The sequence below is a fragment of the Canis lupus genome, chromosome 4 (genome assembly GCF_048164855.1).
Source record: "Canis lupus baileyi chromosome 4, mCanLup2.hap1, whole genome shotgun sequence".
Lineage (NCBI taxonomy): Eukaryota > Metazoa > Chordata > Mammalia > Carnivora > Canidae > Canis > Canis lupus.
The window spans coordinates 85,554,879-85,571,837 of NC_132841.1; the positions used below are offsets into that span (position 1 = coordinate 85,554,879).

Below are 16,959 nucleotides of genomic sequence, written 5' to 3' on the forward strand. Positions count from 1 at the left end.
CGGGCTTCTCAGATTCTCTACTGTGGCCTCCATGTAAATGTTCACTCTTTATAGGACTCATTCCATTTGTTTTCTTTTCAATTCAAGGATCCAACCCTATTGGCTCTCCTGACTCTCAGCAATTATCATCTGTACTATCATTTTCTTTCTTCAAGTGCGTTTAAAAACATAGACAGTGTCTCTTATCTTAAGCCTGAATACTTAAGTTTGGTCTTCAAGTCAGTGAAGAGTAGTGGGAAATATGATCTTTACTGTCAGAGGAAATACAACGTTTGGTCCTGCTGTAGAGACACTTACGGCATTAGTTCAAGTCTTTGAATCTGCTCTTTTCTTATTTAAGTGCTTTACAAGATAATTACTGAAAAAAATGGATAAAATAAGATGAAAGTTTTGATCTAAGCTGTGTCTGCCTAAAAATTACAATGATTCCTCAATTTCTACTTTTCATCCTGTCTTGCTTTTTCCTCTATTTGCACCAAATTTTAATTATACTTTTCAGACCACTCCATGTAGTTATTATTGTGCCCTCCTTTTTCTTAATGTTATCTAATTCACTGATAGGCATACAAAAATATTCTGTGTATATGAATTTTGCCACATAATGCATGTTATCATTCATGTGTTTGGTAATCTTCTCTTTCCTTCTTCTCTAAAATTATTTTTTTCAAAGTTCAAGTTGAATATTATCTTTGTAGTTTCATGTTTCTTTTTTTTTTAATTTATTTTTTATTGGTGTTCAATTTACTAACATACAGAATAACCCCCAGTGCCCGTCACCTATTCACTCCCACCCCCCGCCCTTCTCCCCTTCTACACCCCTAGTTCGTTTCCCAGAGTTAGCAGTCTTTACGTTCTGTCTCCCTTTCTGATATTTCCCACACATTTCTTCTCCCTTCCCTTATATTCCCTTTCACTATTATTTATATTCCCCAAATGAATGAGAACATATAATGTTTGTCCTTCTCCGACTGACTGACTTCACTCAGCATAATACCCTCCAGTTCCATCCACGTTGAAGCAAATGGTGGGTATTTGTCATTTCTAATAGCTGAGTAATATTCCATTGTATACATAAACCACATCTTCTTTATCCATTCATCTTTCGTTGGACACCGAGGCTCCTTCCACAGGGATGTCCACTCTCACCACTGCTGTTCAACATAGTACTGGAAGTCCTAGCCTCAGCAATCAGACAACAAAAAGACATTAAAGGCATTCAAATTGGCAAAGAAGAAGTCAAACTCTCCCTCTTCGCCGATGACATGATACTCTACATAGAAAACCCAAAAGTCTCCACCCCAAGATTGCTAGAACTCATACAGCAATTCGGTAGCGTGGCAGGATACAAAATCAATGCCCAGAAATCAGTGGCATTTCTATACACTAACAATGAGACTGAAGAAAGAGAAATTAAGGAGTCAATCCCGTTTACAATTGCACCCAAAAGCATAAGATACCTAGGAATAAACCTAACCAAAGATGTAAAGGATCTATACCCTCAAAACTATAGAACACTTCTGAAAGAAATTGAGGAAGACACAAAGAGATGGAAAAATATTCCATGCTCATGGATTGGCAGAATTAATATTGTGAAAATGTCAATGTTACCCAGGGCAATATACACGTTTAATGCAATCCCTATCAAAATACCATGGACTTTCTTCAGAGAGTTAGAACAAATTATTTTAAGATTTGTGTGGAATCAGAAAAGACCCCGAATAGCCAGGGGAATTTTAAAAAAGAAAACCATAGCTGGGGGCCTCACAATGCCAGATTTCAGGTTGTACTACAAAGCTGTGGTCATCAAGACAGTGTGGTACTGGCACAAAAACAGACACATAGATCAGTGGAACAGAATAGAGAATCCAGAAGTGGACCCTGAACTTTATGGGCAACTAATATTCGATAAAGGAGGAAAGACTATCCATTGGAAGAAAGACAGTCTCTTCAATAAATGGTGCTGGGAAAATTGGACATCCACATGCAGAAGAATGAAACTAGACCACTCTCTTTCACCATACACAAAGATAAACTCAAAGTGGATGAAAGATCTAAATGTGAGACAAGATTCCATCAAAATCCTAGAGAAGAACACAGGCAACACCCTTTTTGAACTCGGCCATAGTAACTTCTTGTAAGATACATCCACGAAGGCAAAAGAAACAAAAGCAAAAATGAACTATTGGGACTTCATCAAGATAAGAAGCTTTTGCACAGCAAAGGATACAGTCAACAAAACTCAAAGACAACCTACAGAATGGGAGAAGATATTTGCAAATGACATATCAGATAAAGGGCTAGTTTCCAAGATCTATAAAGAACTTATTAAACTCAACACCAAAGAAACAAACAATCCAATCATGAAATGGGCAAAAGACATGAAGAGAAATCTCACAGAGGAAGACATAGACATGGCCAACATGCACATGAGAAAATGCTCTGCATCACTTGCCATCAGGGAAATACAAATCAAAACCACAATGAGATACCACCTCACACCAGCGAGAATGGGGCAAATTAACAAGGCAGGAAACCACAAATGTTGGAGAGGATGTGGAGAAAAGGGAACCCTCTTACACTGTTGGTGGGAATGTGAACTGGTGCAGCCACTCTGGAAAACTGTGTGGAGGTTCCTCAAACAGTTAAAAATAGACCTGCCCTACGACCCAGCAATTGCACTGCTGGGGATTTACCCCAAAGATACAGATGCAGTGAAACACCGGGACACCTGCACCCTGATGTTTATAGCAGCAATGGCCACGATAGCCAAACTGTGGTAGTTTCATGTTTCTAGGTGTGTTTCAGTCACAAATATCCTTCTTTGGATTATCTTTTCTATTTTGCATATTGGAGTAAGCAATTCACTAACTTCTCACTATAGAAAATATAGTAATTCTACATCCCTCTTAAATCTACTAGATCTGATAAAGTAGGAAGGCCTCATTCTAATTAATTCACTGTGAATGCACTGATAATTCCCATGGATATACATCTACCTATGCAATAAGTATATCTCTATCTAGCTAAATAATTTTGCAATTAAAAGCCTCATGCTTTTTTAATCTTCATATTATTCAGTGTGTAAAAAGATCACCATAGTTTTATTTAGCAATGATTTGAAATAGACCATAACATAAACATAAAAACTCATAGAAGTATTCTTTTAAAGTTTAAATTAATCCTATGAGAAAAAAAAAAGAAATATGTTTAATTATAACCATACTAGGTCTATTCCAAATAACCACATTTTTGGTTGTTTAGTGGATTATATTTATTGATTTTTGTCTTGATTATATCTTTGCCTTTCATTGACTGATAAAGTAAGAATCAGATTGTTCCTTGCCATTGGATTTTTAAAGTTTTGGAGCTCTGAGCCACAAAGCACAATGAATAAGACATCCCAACCTATTGCAAATGCCATAGAAACAAATGCATGGACACTTTGTTTTCAAGAAGAAACAGGTTTCTGGAGCACCTGGGTGGTGACGTCAGTTAAGTATCGGACTGGACTATTGGTTTCTGCTCATATCATGATTTTGAGGTCTTGGGAGTGAGCCTCACATTGGGGCTCCACACCCAGCGTGGAGTCTGCTTAAGACTTTCTCTCCCTCTGTCCCTCCTCCCCATTGCTTGATCTCTCTCAAAAAAAAAATATATATATATATATATATATATTTATATATATATATACATCTTTAAAAAAGAAGAAGAAATAGTTTTCTAATTCTACTAAAATATTTATAAAACCTGACCATTAAAAATAATCATAATAAATAAAAAATAAAAAAATAAAATAAATATAAAAAAACCTGACCATTCGCTAGGAATTTTTATTATCCAAAAATTCAGAGACACCTCAGTGGCTCAGCAGTTGAGCATCTGCCTTCAGCTCAGGGCGTGATCGAGTCCCACATTGGGCTCCCTGCATGGAGCCTGCTTCTCCCTCTGCCTGTGTCTCTGCCTCTTCTCTCTCTGTATGTCATGAATAAATAAATACATCTTTAAAAAAATTCATTCAAGCCACTATTTTTATTCTGGGAAATAGTTCCGCTTCAACCAGGAGCTAAGAGAGGAGTCCACATTTAAATTCAATGAAATCTATCACTATATTTGAAATGACTTTTGTCAGAGGACTGCTTTGAGGCAACTTTGCTCTTACTATTTGTACAGAGGTATGGCCATGAAATGATAGATATCAGCTGAAACTACTTTGGATGTTAACTGTTTTTTAGACATATATTTCTATAATATAATTTAGTACATTAGTTGGAAATTGATAATCTATTGAAACATCTTGATAGTTAAGCTATTCATATCCATAGACCATTGGCAAGTTTTCATATGTGTGGGCATTTGGAAATACACCTACGTATATGTTTGTATAAAATATATACATATTTTATATATAGTATGATATATAAACATACTTTATAATATAGTATAATATATAAATATACTTTGTATATATTACAGAGTATATGTGTATTTGTTATTTGAAATAAAAATGTCCCATTTATTCTTGCAGTCTTCAAATGACAGTAAGCAAACATGTAGTATTTGTTTGTATCGAAATCCTTCGAATTATAAATATTGAATGAGCATTACACTCTTCCACACAGAGAAATTTATGACAAGAAAGCTTGTACATGGGTTCTATGCTCCACAGAATGTCTACCATCCAAGAAAGATCTCTGACAAGAACCACAAGACATGGCATAATAAGAAAAACTAACTGAAGAAACATTATTCAAATCCATACCATTTTTCTTATGTTTTGCCAAAATATTGTCATTTAAAAAACTTTTTTTGGAAATTAAAAATTAATAATAATATCAGTTACTATTCCAAGATTTGGCCACTTTTTGGCATTACTGAAATGACATTTGCAGTTATGAAACTACAGAAATTGATTCCATTATTATCCTCCCATTCTGCATGAAAAATGAAAGGGCAATTTAACAATTTGACCAAGGTGAGATCATAAGGAGTCTCTTGTTACTATAAAGAGAAAAAAAGAAAAAAAAAAAAGAAAGAAAGAAGGAAAGAAAGAAAGAGAAGAAAGAAAGAAAAAAGAAAGAAAGAAGAAAGAAAGAAAAAGAAAGAAAGAAAGAAAGAAAGAAAGAAAGAAAGAAAGAAAGAAAGAAGAAAGAAAGAAAGAAAGAAAGAAAGAAAGAAAGAAAGAAAGAAAAAAAAAGAAAGAAAAAAAAAGAAAAAGATAATTTTACAAGCTTCTTGAACTCCAAGAATTGATTCAGAGCAACTTGGCTGAATGCTGTTTTCAGTATCTTTCTACTTATGGTTGTGTAAGTCCTGAGGAAGAATATACCAGTGTGATTTAATGAAAAGTAGACGTGATTAATGAGAAACAATTAAAAAGTCCCAAATATGTAGAGCTGGCAGGAAAATGATTGATGGGAATGAGAACTATCTCCAGTAATGTGGAATATGTTAATATTAAAGAGGAAAAAGTATTTTATAAGTTAGAGAGAGCAATGATATGTAAAAGTAATTACTAGGAATAATAGTATGAAATTAAGAAACTAAAATTTAAAATGAAAATTGGAGTCAACTCATTGACAGTGAACTGCATTAGGATAGTGAGCAGTAATTAAAGAAAAGTAAGAGAAGCCCCAGTGGCTGGAGAAGTTAAAATTATACCAGAATAAGCCCTTCTAGAGGCACAGAAGAAATAGAGGATTTTGTATGAAAAGCATTTAAGTTTCTCAGCTCTGTGAGTTTTTGAATTAAGGCAAATGATGGAGGCACTCAGAGTTCTGGTAGCCAGAATTAATGAAATTATAATTAATGAAGTTATCGATTCATTTTCAGTGTTATAACAAATACTTAAAAAGATACGAGGACATTATATGCCACTAAATATCTGTTCATCTTCAGCCACCAAACTGGAACGCTCTATTAGACTATTTAAGTGCTAAAGATTTCAGGCCGCATATAGCATGGCGCTCCAGGGCCTATAGAGTCCCACTGCCCGAGATCAAATCCACGTATGCCACTTATCGATTGTTGTTCCTGGGCAAGTTTAACTTTTCTGCGCCTTGATTTTCTCACTTGTAAATAGGAAAAAAATTAATAACTCGTGGAAGCGTTGTGATGATTAAATGAGTTAATATATGTTAATTGTTTAGGTTGCACTTAAGTGTCAGCTACTCATATTTTGGAAATAATTCAGAATTTTTCATCCTTTGAATGTAAACCATGTAATAGCACTTTTCTGTTCTCTAAATATCACTATATTTGAGGTTGAGGAAGAGCTATTAATCACCCACCATGTACTAGGAATTAGGCCAGATACCTGAAATATGAAGATGAATGAGATAATATTCTTTCTCTTAGAGAAAACGGAGTAGATGTGAAACATTATTATAATACAAGATGTCAAATGCTAATAGTATAGGTTTACTTAAATTGTTATGAGCTCACAGATAAGAGGGCCAATTTTTCAAAGATGAAAGAGGGTCAGGGATAACTTTGTGTGGGAAATTACTTTTAGGTCTGCATGGAGCAGTATGTAGCAGATACTAAGTAAAATAAATGGGAGACAAGGGCTTTTTATTTAACTACATTGTCCTTCAAGTGTGGAGATCAAGGCAAACAATTCTGAACATTAACATGAGGGAATATTATATTGGGGAATACATCATCTAACCAATAGAGCTGTGGCACCAATGACCTGAAATCCATGTCTTTTCCTTACCTTTATGGCCCATAGCTGCAGAGTGGAAATTTCTGAACACCCAACCTGGGGTCTCATCCTACAAGTGGCTGAATTAGAATGTAAATTGAATTCCCAACCATGCTGGGGTATTTTCTTCCCTGGGAATACTGAGGAAGTCACAGACTTTGGGACGGATGAGGAACAGATTATATTCCCTAAAGCCCTAAGACAGGTCAGCCCGGGCAAATTTCAGACTCTGTCTGCAGAATTGGGAGAGAATAAATTACTGTTGGGTCAAGCCACCTCGTTTGTGGTAATTTGTCGTGGGAGTCCTCAGTCACTGAACACGTGAACACAAAAACCTGATAAACCAATAGAAAAATATTAAGCAACATTATTTCTGAATATCTACAGAGTCATTCTAAGCACCATTCCAGTAAAACAGAGCACACCACAAGTAGGATGATCCCAGGAATGTTTGGATGGCTTAAGGTTAGAGAAATAAATATCTTACACTGAACCATATTTAATTATCTTCTGTGTATGCCATACATTGTTGATGCCAGCAATTTCTTTTTTGTAGTTGAGATTTGTCAATACATATCCATGTTGTATTTGCAGTCATTATGTGTTTCTGTTATATTTAATTAGTGACTCTGATTGTCATGACTGTATCATAGTTAACATTGCTAGATAAAACTCAGGACACCTAATTAAATTCCAATTTCAATCAAATTGTAATTTCTTAACTAAGTATGTCCCATGCGATAACCGACACATTCTCTATCGAAAATAATTTCAGTTTACTAAATTTGGTAATACTAATCATAGCATTTGATAAATGTGAGCTGATATGGAAGTTTGTGTTTGTGACTCACAGAGCTTGAACCACAACTGAACTTGTCTAGAGAATTAAACCCAAGGCAAAATATGTGAAAATGCAAGAAAAAAGTTGATGGTGTTCCTGAAATATTTCTTCCCAAACATTAATATTATATTAGTAATCTCCAGTAGAATACCTTTGTCTCCTGCTTACCTATTAAACACTAAACTGATAATCCATACTTACATTTTTCCAAAACTAGAAAGTTGAAGTAGTTCTGCAGTTTTGTTAAATGAAATAAACTATATTTAAATTATAAATTCTATGCCCTACACAATATATCTTGCTGAGGCAAAATTTATGGAGTAGATAATGGGTGAGCAGACCAAATTATCAAAGACTTCCCTTCCAAAGCCTCTTCAGATAGCTCTAAAAGGAAGAACTCTCCTCAATATTTTTATTTAGCTTGAGTGTTTTGATCACTGTTTAGTGTGAATGGTGTCAGAATAGAGTAAGAAAGACCTAAAAGCACAAACGGTTGGTATTTTAATATAGAACTGGAAAAAGATTCTTATTCTCATCAACAATACCCTCTATCAAGTTCCTAAGAATTGCCTCATGTGTGTGGAGTTATTTTGTATCCATTTTTGTTTTGTTTTAAGGCAGGAAAAATGTACATTTTGTGCCTAGGTGGCTTAGTCATTTAAGCATCTGCCTTTTACTTAGGTCATGATCCTGGGGTCCTGGGATCAAGCTCCATATGGGGCTCAGGGGACCCTCTTCTCCCCCTCCCTCTCATGCTCTCTCTCTCTCTCAAATAAATAACTATGTTTTTTAAAAAACACAAAAAAAATCTATCAACCAGACATTTCATGTTTTTGCTTTCAGTGGTAATTCAATGGCTTAGGAAATTTTATTCCTTTCTTTTTTTTAAGACTTATTTATTTATTTGATAGAGCATAAGTGGGGGTGAGGGGCAGAAGGAGAGGGAAAAGCAGACTCCCCACTGAGCAGGGAGCACAATTCAGGCCTCCATCTCAGGACCCTGAGATCACGACCTAAGCTGAAGGCAGATACCTAGACTGAGCCACCCAGGCGCCCCTCAAGCTTTTTCTTTAATCATTTTCCCTCCACTATCTCACCAAAAACAAGCTTTAGATGAATAGATTTCACCATTCCTGATATACTGTATTTGATATGCTATTTTTAGGTTAAAAAATATGGTAACTATAGAAAGTACAACCATAAGCAGAGTTCTAAATAAATTACTAGAACTAAATGATTACTAGGAAATTACTGGAGGATCAGTTTAAAATACGTGGTTACTCAGCCATTAGAAATGACAAATACCCTCCATTTGCTTCAAAGTGGATGGAACTGGAGGGTATTATGCTGAGTGAAGTAAGTCAGTCGGAGAAGGACAAACATTATATTTTCTCATTCATTTGGGGAATATAAATAATAGTGAAAGGGAATATAAGGGAAGGGGGAAGAAACGTGTGGGAAATATCAGAAAGGGAGACAGAACATGAAGACTCCTAACTCTGGGAAATGAACTAGGGGTGGTGGAAGGGGAGGAGGGCAGGGGGTGGGGGTGAATGGGTGACGGGCACTGAGGGGGGCACTTGATGGGATGCACCCTGGGTGTTATTCTGTATGTAGGCAAATTGAACATCAATAAAAAAAAAATTATTATAAAAAAAATAATAAAAATAAATTTTAAAAAAAGGAAAAAAAATAAAATACGTGGTGATGAGTATTTGGACACCTTTGCCAAAATTGGAGAAGTAGCAAAAATGATAATCCTAATCTTAATCCAATATCTATATACTATTGTAGTTTTAATGCAAAATAAAGAGTTATAATACTTTATATGCTATCCATAATCCTACCATTCAAGAAAAAAATGGTATTTCTTCCCAGTTTTTCTATATTTGCAATTTAGCACCACAGATTTTCTACATAAATTAAGTTGTTAAAATATTTTCATTTCCATTAATTTATTGGCTTCTAAATCACTGTCTCCACCTTAAGTAATCTTCTCATTCCTTAGTGGCTCTAGCCGGATCCCTGTCCATCCATCTGCCATCCATCTTGTAGTAAACAAGTCCTACAAAATGATTATCCCTGCCTTGGGATAGTTAAATATATAGTAGGTAATCATAAGCATGAAATCATGTGCCCACATAAACAGCCTGTACCTTAGCAGTAAGTAGGCTAGTGTTAAGATAAATGACATCTAAGTTGCCAAGGGACCTGCTAAGACAAACCAAGAGATTCCTGTCATATTGAATGCACAGCTTGGTAATAATATTTGATGGTGTGGAGGTGGCCAAAATTACCCCTACGTATTTCATTGAGAGTCACAAAGAGGTAAAAGCCTACAACAATGAATGCATGGAGATGACTTTTAAAATCCAGTGTGATGATGAAGAAAAGATGTTAAACATTACTAGTAAAAAAAAAAAAAAAAAAAAAAAAAACCTGTGTTTTGTTTTGTTTTGTTTTGTTTGGTGTTTTGTTTCATTTTTAAGGTCTCAAAAACTCAAGTCCAAAGAGAAGACCCTCAATCATTATAAAGTTTACCAGATGCAGGAGGTTGACTCTAAAAAAATTACGTTGATCTAAACATATGTTGTTTTCCATGAACAAAATACCTGGATTCTGATAGCTCGTGTTCCTCTGCACCTAGCAAGGATCTTATTCATCCACCCCATTCCTAATAGGCAGCAAGTGGGTACTGTTTCTAGAATAGGCTATTTAAATTTGGATGAGATTCACTGAATTAGTTAAAGACGGATTCTCATTCACTAATGTTAAGGAGAGAGAAATCAAGGAAAATGAAAGGGCAATTTATTTCTAGTTTAAGTTCCCTCAGAAGGAAATGACTCCTGATTGGTGGTCATAAGCTGCAGAACCAATCAATTCTTCTTTAAAATATATGCTTAAAACATATAGTCAATTATCATATATAAATGTGTATATATGATATATGTGGTCTACTTTGAAGAATTTGAGTCTTTAAGATTTTTTTACATTTTTACTTTTCCTTATAAAAACTTGTAAAATATTGCAATGGCCCAGTCTCATGCATGTCCCTGAGATGGATGAGAGGATCTAGGTTCTTAATATCTCATTTGGAAATTAAATGGTTGTTTTTCCTTCTATGCAATCTTCAGTCTCTGGGAAGGCCAATTTTCCAAGGCAATTCAGGAGAGATAAGGGGAATAATCATCAGGAGGATTGATCGTTCTGTTTATAAAATCCCATTAAGGACACTCTTTCTAATCAGCTTCTCCTTGGCTCTTAGAGTAAAGAAAATTATCTGAGTTTCTCCATGGGAAATAATCATTCTCTGATGCTGCCAAGAATGAATGCTTTAAGACTGAAGCGTGCTAGGGTAAAGTCAGTGGCAGAAATAGGTACGAAAAAATACTCGGTTTCTTCATGTAAATATTAATCAGGAAAGTATCAACGGATACTTCACCAGGCACTAAAAAGGCTGACATCTGGCTCCTTTGCATCAACATCACTATGAAATCTCTGACATTGTTAATCCTAAATTGGAGCTCATTTTAGGTCAGGGAGTCTACTCTATGCATCATGTCTAACACTTCACATTCAGTCATATGAAAAAGTACTTCCTCTTACAAACAACACCTAGCTGCTTACAGGCACCCCTATTTCTGATTTTATATCCTTATTATATCATTATTTTCATAGTATCTAGTATGTTTTATGACATTAAATATACAGTGATATTATTCTATTTACTACTTTATTTTCTATATTAGGCCATGTTGGAGCACCTGGTCTAATATAGAATATAAAATATTTAGACTGTCAGTAAAGTGTTGCATCATGGGTCAGCTTGGGTCATGGTCCCAGGGTCCTGAGATCAAGCCCCATGTGGGGCTCCCTGCCCAGCGGGGAGTCTGCTTCTCCCTCTCCCTCTGCCCCTCTCCTGCTTGTGTGCTCTTTCTCTTTCTTTCTCTCTCTCTCTCTCTCTCTCTCTCATAAATAAATAAAAAATATATATATTTTTTATTTTTATCCCTTTTGACAAACACTGAAGTGATGTTATTCATTATTCTAAGTTGAATTCATGACTCCTACTTATATTATCAATAGAAGAAAATTATATATTTCCTGGGTGATTTTAAAAGAATGAGACAAAAAAAAAAAAAAAAAAAAGAGAGAGAAAAGAAAACACCTAGAAGGATTATGAGAAACTATTGATATGGACTCAAAGATAAAAAAATGGCATAAACAAAAAATAGATTATAATTTAAAGAACAAAATTGATCAAAACATCATAATATATTAAAGAATATGAAAACAAAACAAATATATGAAATGGTATTATCAGCAAAACAGAAAATAAATACAATTAAAACAGTAAGCATAAGATTCAAAAGTCTATATAAAATATTTTGCTAAGATCTAAGAAAATAATGTTGAATTGAAAAGTTTATTAGATTGTAAAATAAAATATCAAGTTTAAAATAAGCAAAATAAAACTAAGATGATGAACAATTAAAAATTCAATGATAGCACATAAGCTATTTAAATGCAAAACAAAAATATGTTTTTTTAATTAAAAATTATTAGTAAATATTTTTTAAGATTGCTAATGCAGACTAAAGAGAAGATGGAGGTTACTAGAAACTAAGAAGAGAGTCTCCAAAAGGCATTATTTTTTCGCCTATGGGAAATATGTTTTTGTTTCTAGTTATTGTCATATTTATAGCTGTGAAAAATTACAGTTGATTCAGACTTGACTTCTCATGATTTTTGCTTTAGATGTTATTGTGAAGACAAATTGCATAGCTTGTTGATAAATGATAATAGATTGACTGAAATCTATCCATGGATGTTATAAAAAAAATGCAGAAAAAGTGCTTGTTTGAAATGTAATGGCTGGTCATACTATTGGAAATCTTACATATCCCCCCCCCCTTTTTTTTTCCACACAGCCACTGAACTATGAAAAAAAGAAGTCATATACTCTCACCATAGAAGGAGCAAACACACATCTTGATTTTCGCTTTTCTCACTTGGGTCCTTTTAAAGATGCCACCATGCTGAAGATCATTGTTGGAGATGTGGATGAACCACCGCTCTTTTCCATGCCTTCCTATGTCATGGAAGTCTATGAAAATGCCAAGATCGGGACTGTTGTTGGCACAGTTTTGGCACAAGATCCTGACAGTGCTAATAGCTTAGTAAGGTATGAAATACTCTAATCTTGTAGACGTACAAAGATTTTTTACTGCCTCCCATAATACTTTAAAATGAATAAAATAAAATGTGAAATATTTTATTTCTATGTAATTTTCTACTAAGGTAATTAAATTATAATATTAATTAATTTTTTTCAGTAATGTAGTGGGTGGGTTTCTGTCAAATTTAGAATAAATGTAGCTATCTCCTTGAATGTGGTTGACTCTTGAACAACGTGGTCTTGAACTGCACAGGTCCACTTATAGATGATTTTTTCCTGATAATCCTATTGCAAATGCATTTTCTGTATGATTTTCTTCAGATCAGTTTCTTTTCCTTAGCTTACTTTATTGTAAGAATACAGTATCTAATACATATATGAACTATGTGTTAATCAACCATTTATGTTATTGGTAAGGCTTAGCATTTAAGTTTTGGGGAAGTCAAAAGTTACACGTGGATTTTCAACTGTGTGCAGGTGGAGGAGGTCAACACCTCTAAATCTTGGCTTTTCCAAGGGTCAATTGTATATTGTTGACCACACTGGTTACATTTTTCATTTCACTTAAAACACGTGAGCATAAGTGAATGGCAAAGTTACATAGAAATATTTAACTATAAACTCGAGAATTTTTAGTCCTTAGTGATAGGAAGCATAGCTAAAGTACGAAATAAGGACTTGGGAGTTATACCCATCTGTGTCTCCTGGTTCTGTCACAATAGTTTTGTGCATTTAGGCGATCATCTACCCTTATCTGTAAAGAAGATTAACATCTATCTCTCAGAGTTATTGTGAGACTGCATAAAACAATGTTCATGAAATGCTAAACAGAGTTGCTTGCACCTAGTAGTCACTAGTAAACTCTAATCTGTCCAAGACACCATTAAATGCTATTTAGAGAAATACTTACTCCCTGAAGGTGGGAAGACCAGGGCAGGAAATCTGGTGTCTTGATTTACAAGACTCTTTAGTTACCTTGTATTTATACCCTTGCATAATCCTAAGGTCTTAGATAGTTTGAAATCTATAGCAAATGTGTCTGCTTTTCTCCTGTCAAGTCCGTAGTCTCAGATGCTTCATTTATTATCTTTTTCAACAGGAACTATCATGGCAAATATTCTCCTTGATATCGATGTAATGTTTGTTTTTTTTTTAATTTTTATTTATTTACTTATGATAGTCAGAGAGAGAGAGAGAGAGAGGCAGAGACACAGGCAGAGGGAGAAGCAGGCTCCATGCATCGGGAGCCTGATATGGGATTCGATCCCGGGTCTCCAGGATCACGCCCTGGGCCAAAGGCAGGCGCCAAACCGCTGCGCCACCCAGGGATCCCTCGATGTAATGTTTGTAAAGGGGTTCAATTTTCTTTCATATAAGGATTATTATTTCGGTCAAGAAAGAAATGCCACAGCACTCATGCATCTTCTGTGCACTACCGTATATACTCAGCAATCCTATTCCATCTTCGAGTACAACAACCTTGTCCATTGATAACCCCTCTGTCACACTGATAGCAAGGGTTAGGCATTGCCTGAAGCTGCAGGATAGGCAAACTATACAAAATAATATGCATAAACCCAAGTATAGAAATTGATCTCTGATTAAGGAATGGAAACATAAGACAGTAAGCTTAGTTGTCAAATGAGGGAGAAGTGCATTATGCTTCATTATTCCATGGAATGTTGTATTTCAGCAATTTTTTTTGACACGTAATGATAAGTAAAATTCTTCTAACAACGTTAAAAACTCTAGCAGTGTAGAAGATATTTGTAAGTGTGGCAATCCTTTACCAAAAGGAGACAACACACTTTGAGAAAAATATTTCATGTTCTTAGTTTGATGGGAAGCTATTTGATAAACATTGGTAAGATTTCTTTTAAAAACTGAAATTTGATGTTAATGATGTATTCTATAATTTATTTTTATGAAATAACAAATTTCTGAAGAGGGTTAGAATGTATGTTCCAAAAAACTAGACTAAAGGGATGAAAAAATGGAGTCAGTGTTGTTCAATGTACCCTGACATGCACAAAATAACGCTCATTCCACAGTGAACAGGGTTCTTGCCCAAGAACAACCCCCTACACATACCATCTTGGCAATAACTCAAGACGTGTTTGGTTGTCACAACTGAGGGGGGAATACTGTCACTGGTGGGTAGAGGTCTGGGATGGTGCTAGAGCATCCTACAATTCACAAGAGTCCCCACAACAGAGAAGGAGCTGGTCTAAAATATCAGTAATGCTGAAAATGTGAAGTAGACCATACTGGATTGTCCATTGGACTGGAGGAGTAGTTATACTCATGGAAAGAAATTCCGAAAATATATTTTTGGGGATCACATACCAGTATGTGTGTTTTACATACGTGTGTAGCCATGTGGATGTTACAACATACACAGTGCATTTAATGAAATGAATTATTTATATATAATTAATTCCCCCATGATATTATCAATTGCCTCAATAATGGCTCCATATTATTAGAAGCTTTTATTTTATTTTTTTTAAGATTTTATTTATTTATTTATTCATGAGAGGCATAGAGAGAGAGAGAGGCAGAGAGCCAGGCAGAGGGAGAAGCAGGCTCCACGCAGGGAGCCCGACAACGTGGGACTCGATCCTGGGTTTCCAGGATCATTCCCTGGGACGAAGGCTGACACTCAACCGCTGAGCCACCCGGGCTGCCCTATTAGAAGCTTTTAATTGAACACCTGCTCTGTGACATACATTCTCCCAGTTTCTGATGCGAAGATGATTGACATATTGTCTCCAAATGCTAATATTGAGACGTACAAATCCATCAGCATACACATCATACATTATCCTTTTTGTTTTGTTTTGGTTAGAAAACTAAAATGAATCCTTCCAAAGCTGCCTTAAAATAATTAGACTCCATAGCTGCTGTTTGGGGGCATAATTTACATAATATTTATTCTTGATTTTAATAAAAATGTGTCATTCACATAGGCCTCTAGGTGTAAACAGTGAATAAAAAATAGAAAACATTAACAAACACAAAAGCAGGCTATACCTCCACCTTTCTCAGGGACCAAATGTTTGTACTAATTAAGGAAACGTACTTTGAAAAGATGTACCTTGCAATGTGCCCTGAAATGCAATTAACTCCAAGTTTGTAGAATTGATAATGAAAGGGAGTTTGAGTCTTACAGGCATCTGTGCAAAGCTTCCTGACTTCAGTCTTTGTGTTTCAATTTTCTAAACTATTAGTAAGATTCTTCAGATTTCTGAGAGCATACCACGTCTAGCTTTGTCTCTTTTAACTCAAAACAAGGATGTGCAATTTGCAGCAACATAATCATCACCTTGTATTTTTAAAATAAAATCAGAACCAGGCTATTTACTAGCAGAGGAAAAAAAAAAAAAAGACTTGATTTAAAAAGGTTGTACTCACTTTCCGATGCATCACAAATAGAATTCAGGAAATCTCCTACGTAGCTACAGAGAGACAAGCAATCCTATGCTGGACGCGAGAAGCCAGAGAGCTTTCTAGAAATGTGACCTTACATCATGTGACTATTAAAAAGTAGCGGACACAACATCCGAGAATGTAAAGGGACCTCAAGATGATGGAGGCAAAACAAAAAAAAAAAAAAAAAGAAAAAAGATGATGGAGGCAGCCGGTTCTTGGAAAGATGCAGATATCTTAGACCGAGGAAACCGAGTGACCCCCACAGCCAACTAGTCAGAGAGGTTGGGGAAGGGCCTGGCCACTTTACCATGCTGCAGGAAAGGCATGAAGACTCCTGTAGATTTTTTTTTTTTCCATTTGGGGGCTCAAGTATACCTAAAAGCCTAGGGTGTGGTGGCACCCACCCCAAATCACAGTCCTGACCCCAGGAGAAGAACTTATTTCCTGGGTGGGCACACATAGCTCCTTTAGCCCTGGAATGAATACATGAGGCCTGGCTTAGGGAGGCTTTGCTAGTCTACTGACTGGAGACTAAAGGCCCACATAGTTTTCATGTAACTTTTTCAAAGAAATAATAAATGCTTCACATGGTTCCAGAGCATTCTATTTTTTTTTTTAAGATTTTAATTTATTTATGAGAGACACAGAAAGAGAGGCAGAGACACAGGCAGAGGGAGAAGCAGGCTCCCTGCGGGGATCCCAATGTGAGACTCGATCCCAGGACCCCGGGGTCACGCCCTGAGCCAGAGGCAGATGCTCAACCACTGAGCCACCCAGGGGCCCCGGTTCCATGGCATTCTAGAA

The 16,959-nt window shown here is 35.6% G+C and overlaps 1 protein-coding gene across 8 annotated transcripts in view; it reads left to right on the forward strand.

Moving 5' to 3' along the window:
* The window catches only part of CDH18 (cadherin 18), a 943,171-nt gene that overhangs the window by 853,059 nt on the left and 73,153 nt on the right, over positions 1 to 16,959 (forward strand). For all 8 annotated transcript variants that reach the window (XM_072825036.1, XM_072825037.1, XM_072825038.1 and 5 more), the window contains one exon: positions 12,476 to 12,729. In XM_072825036.1, the coding sequence (XP_072681137.1) occupies positions 12,476 to 12,729 (254 nt within the window). The remainder of the gene's footprint in view (positions 1 to 12,475; positions 12,730 to 16,959) is intronic.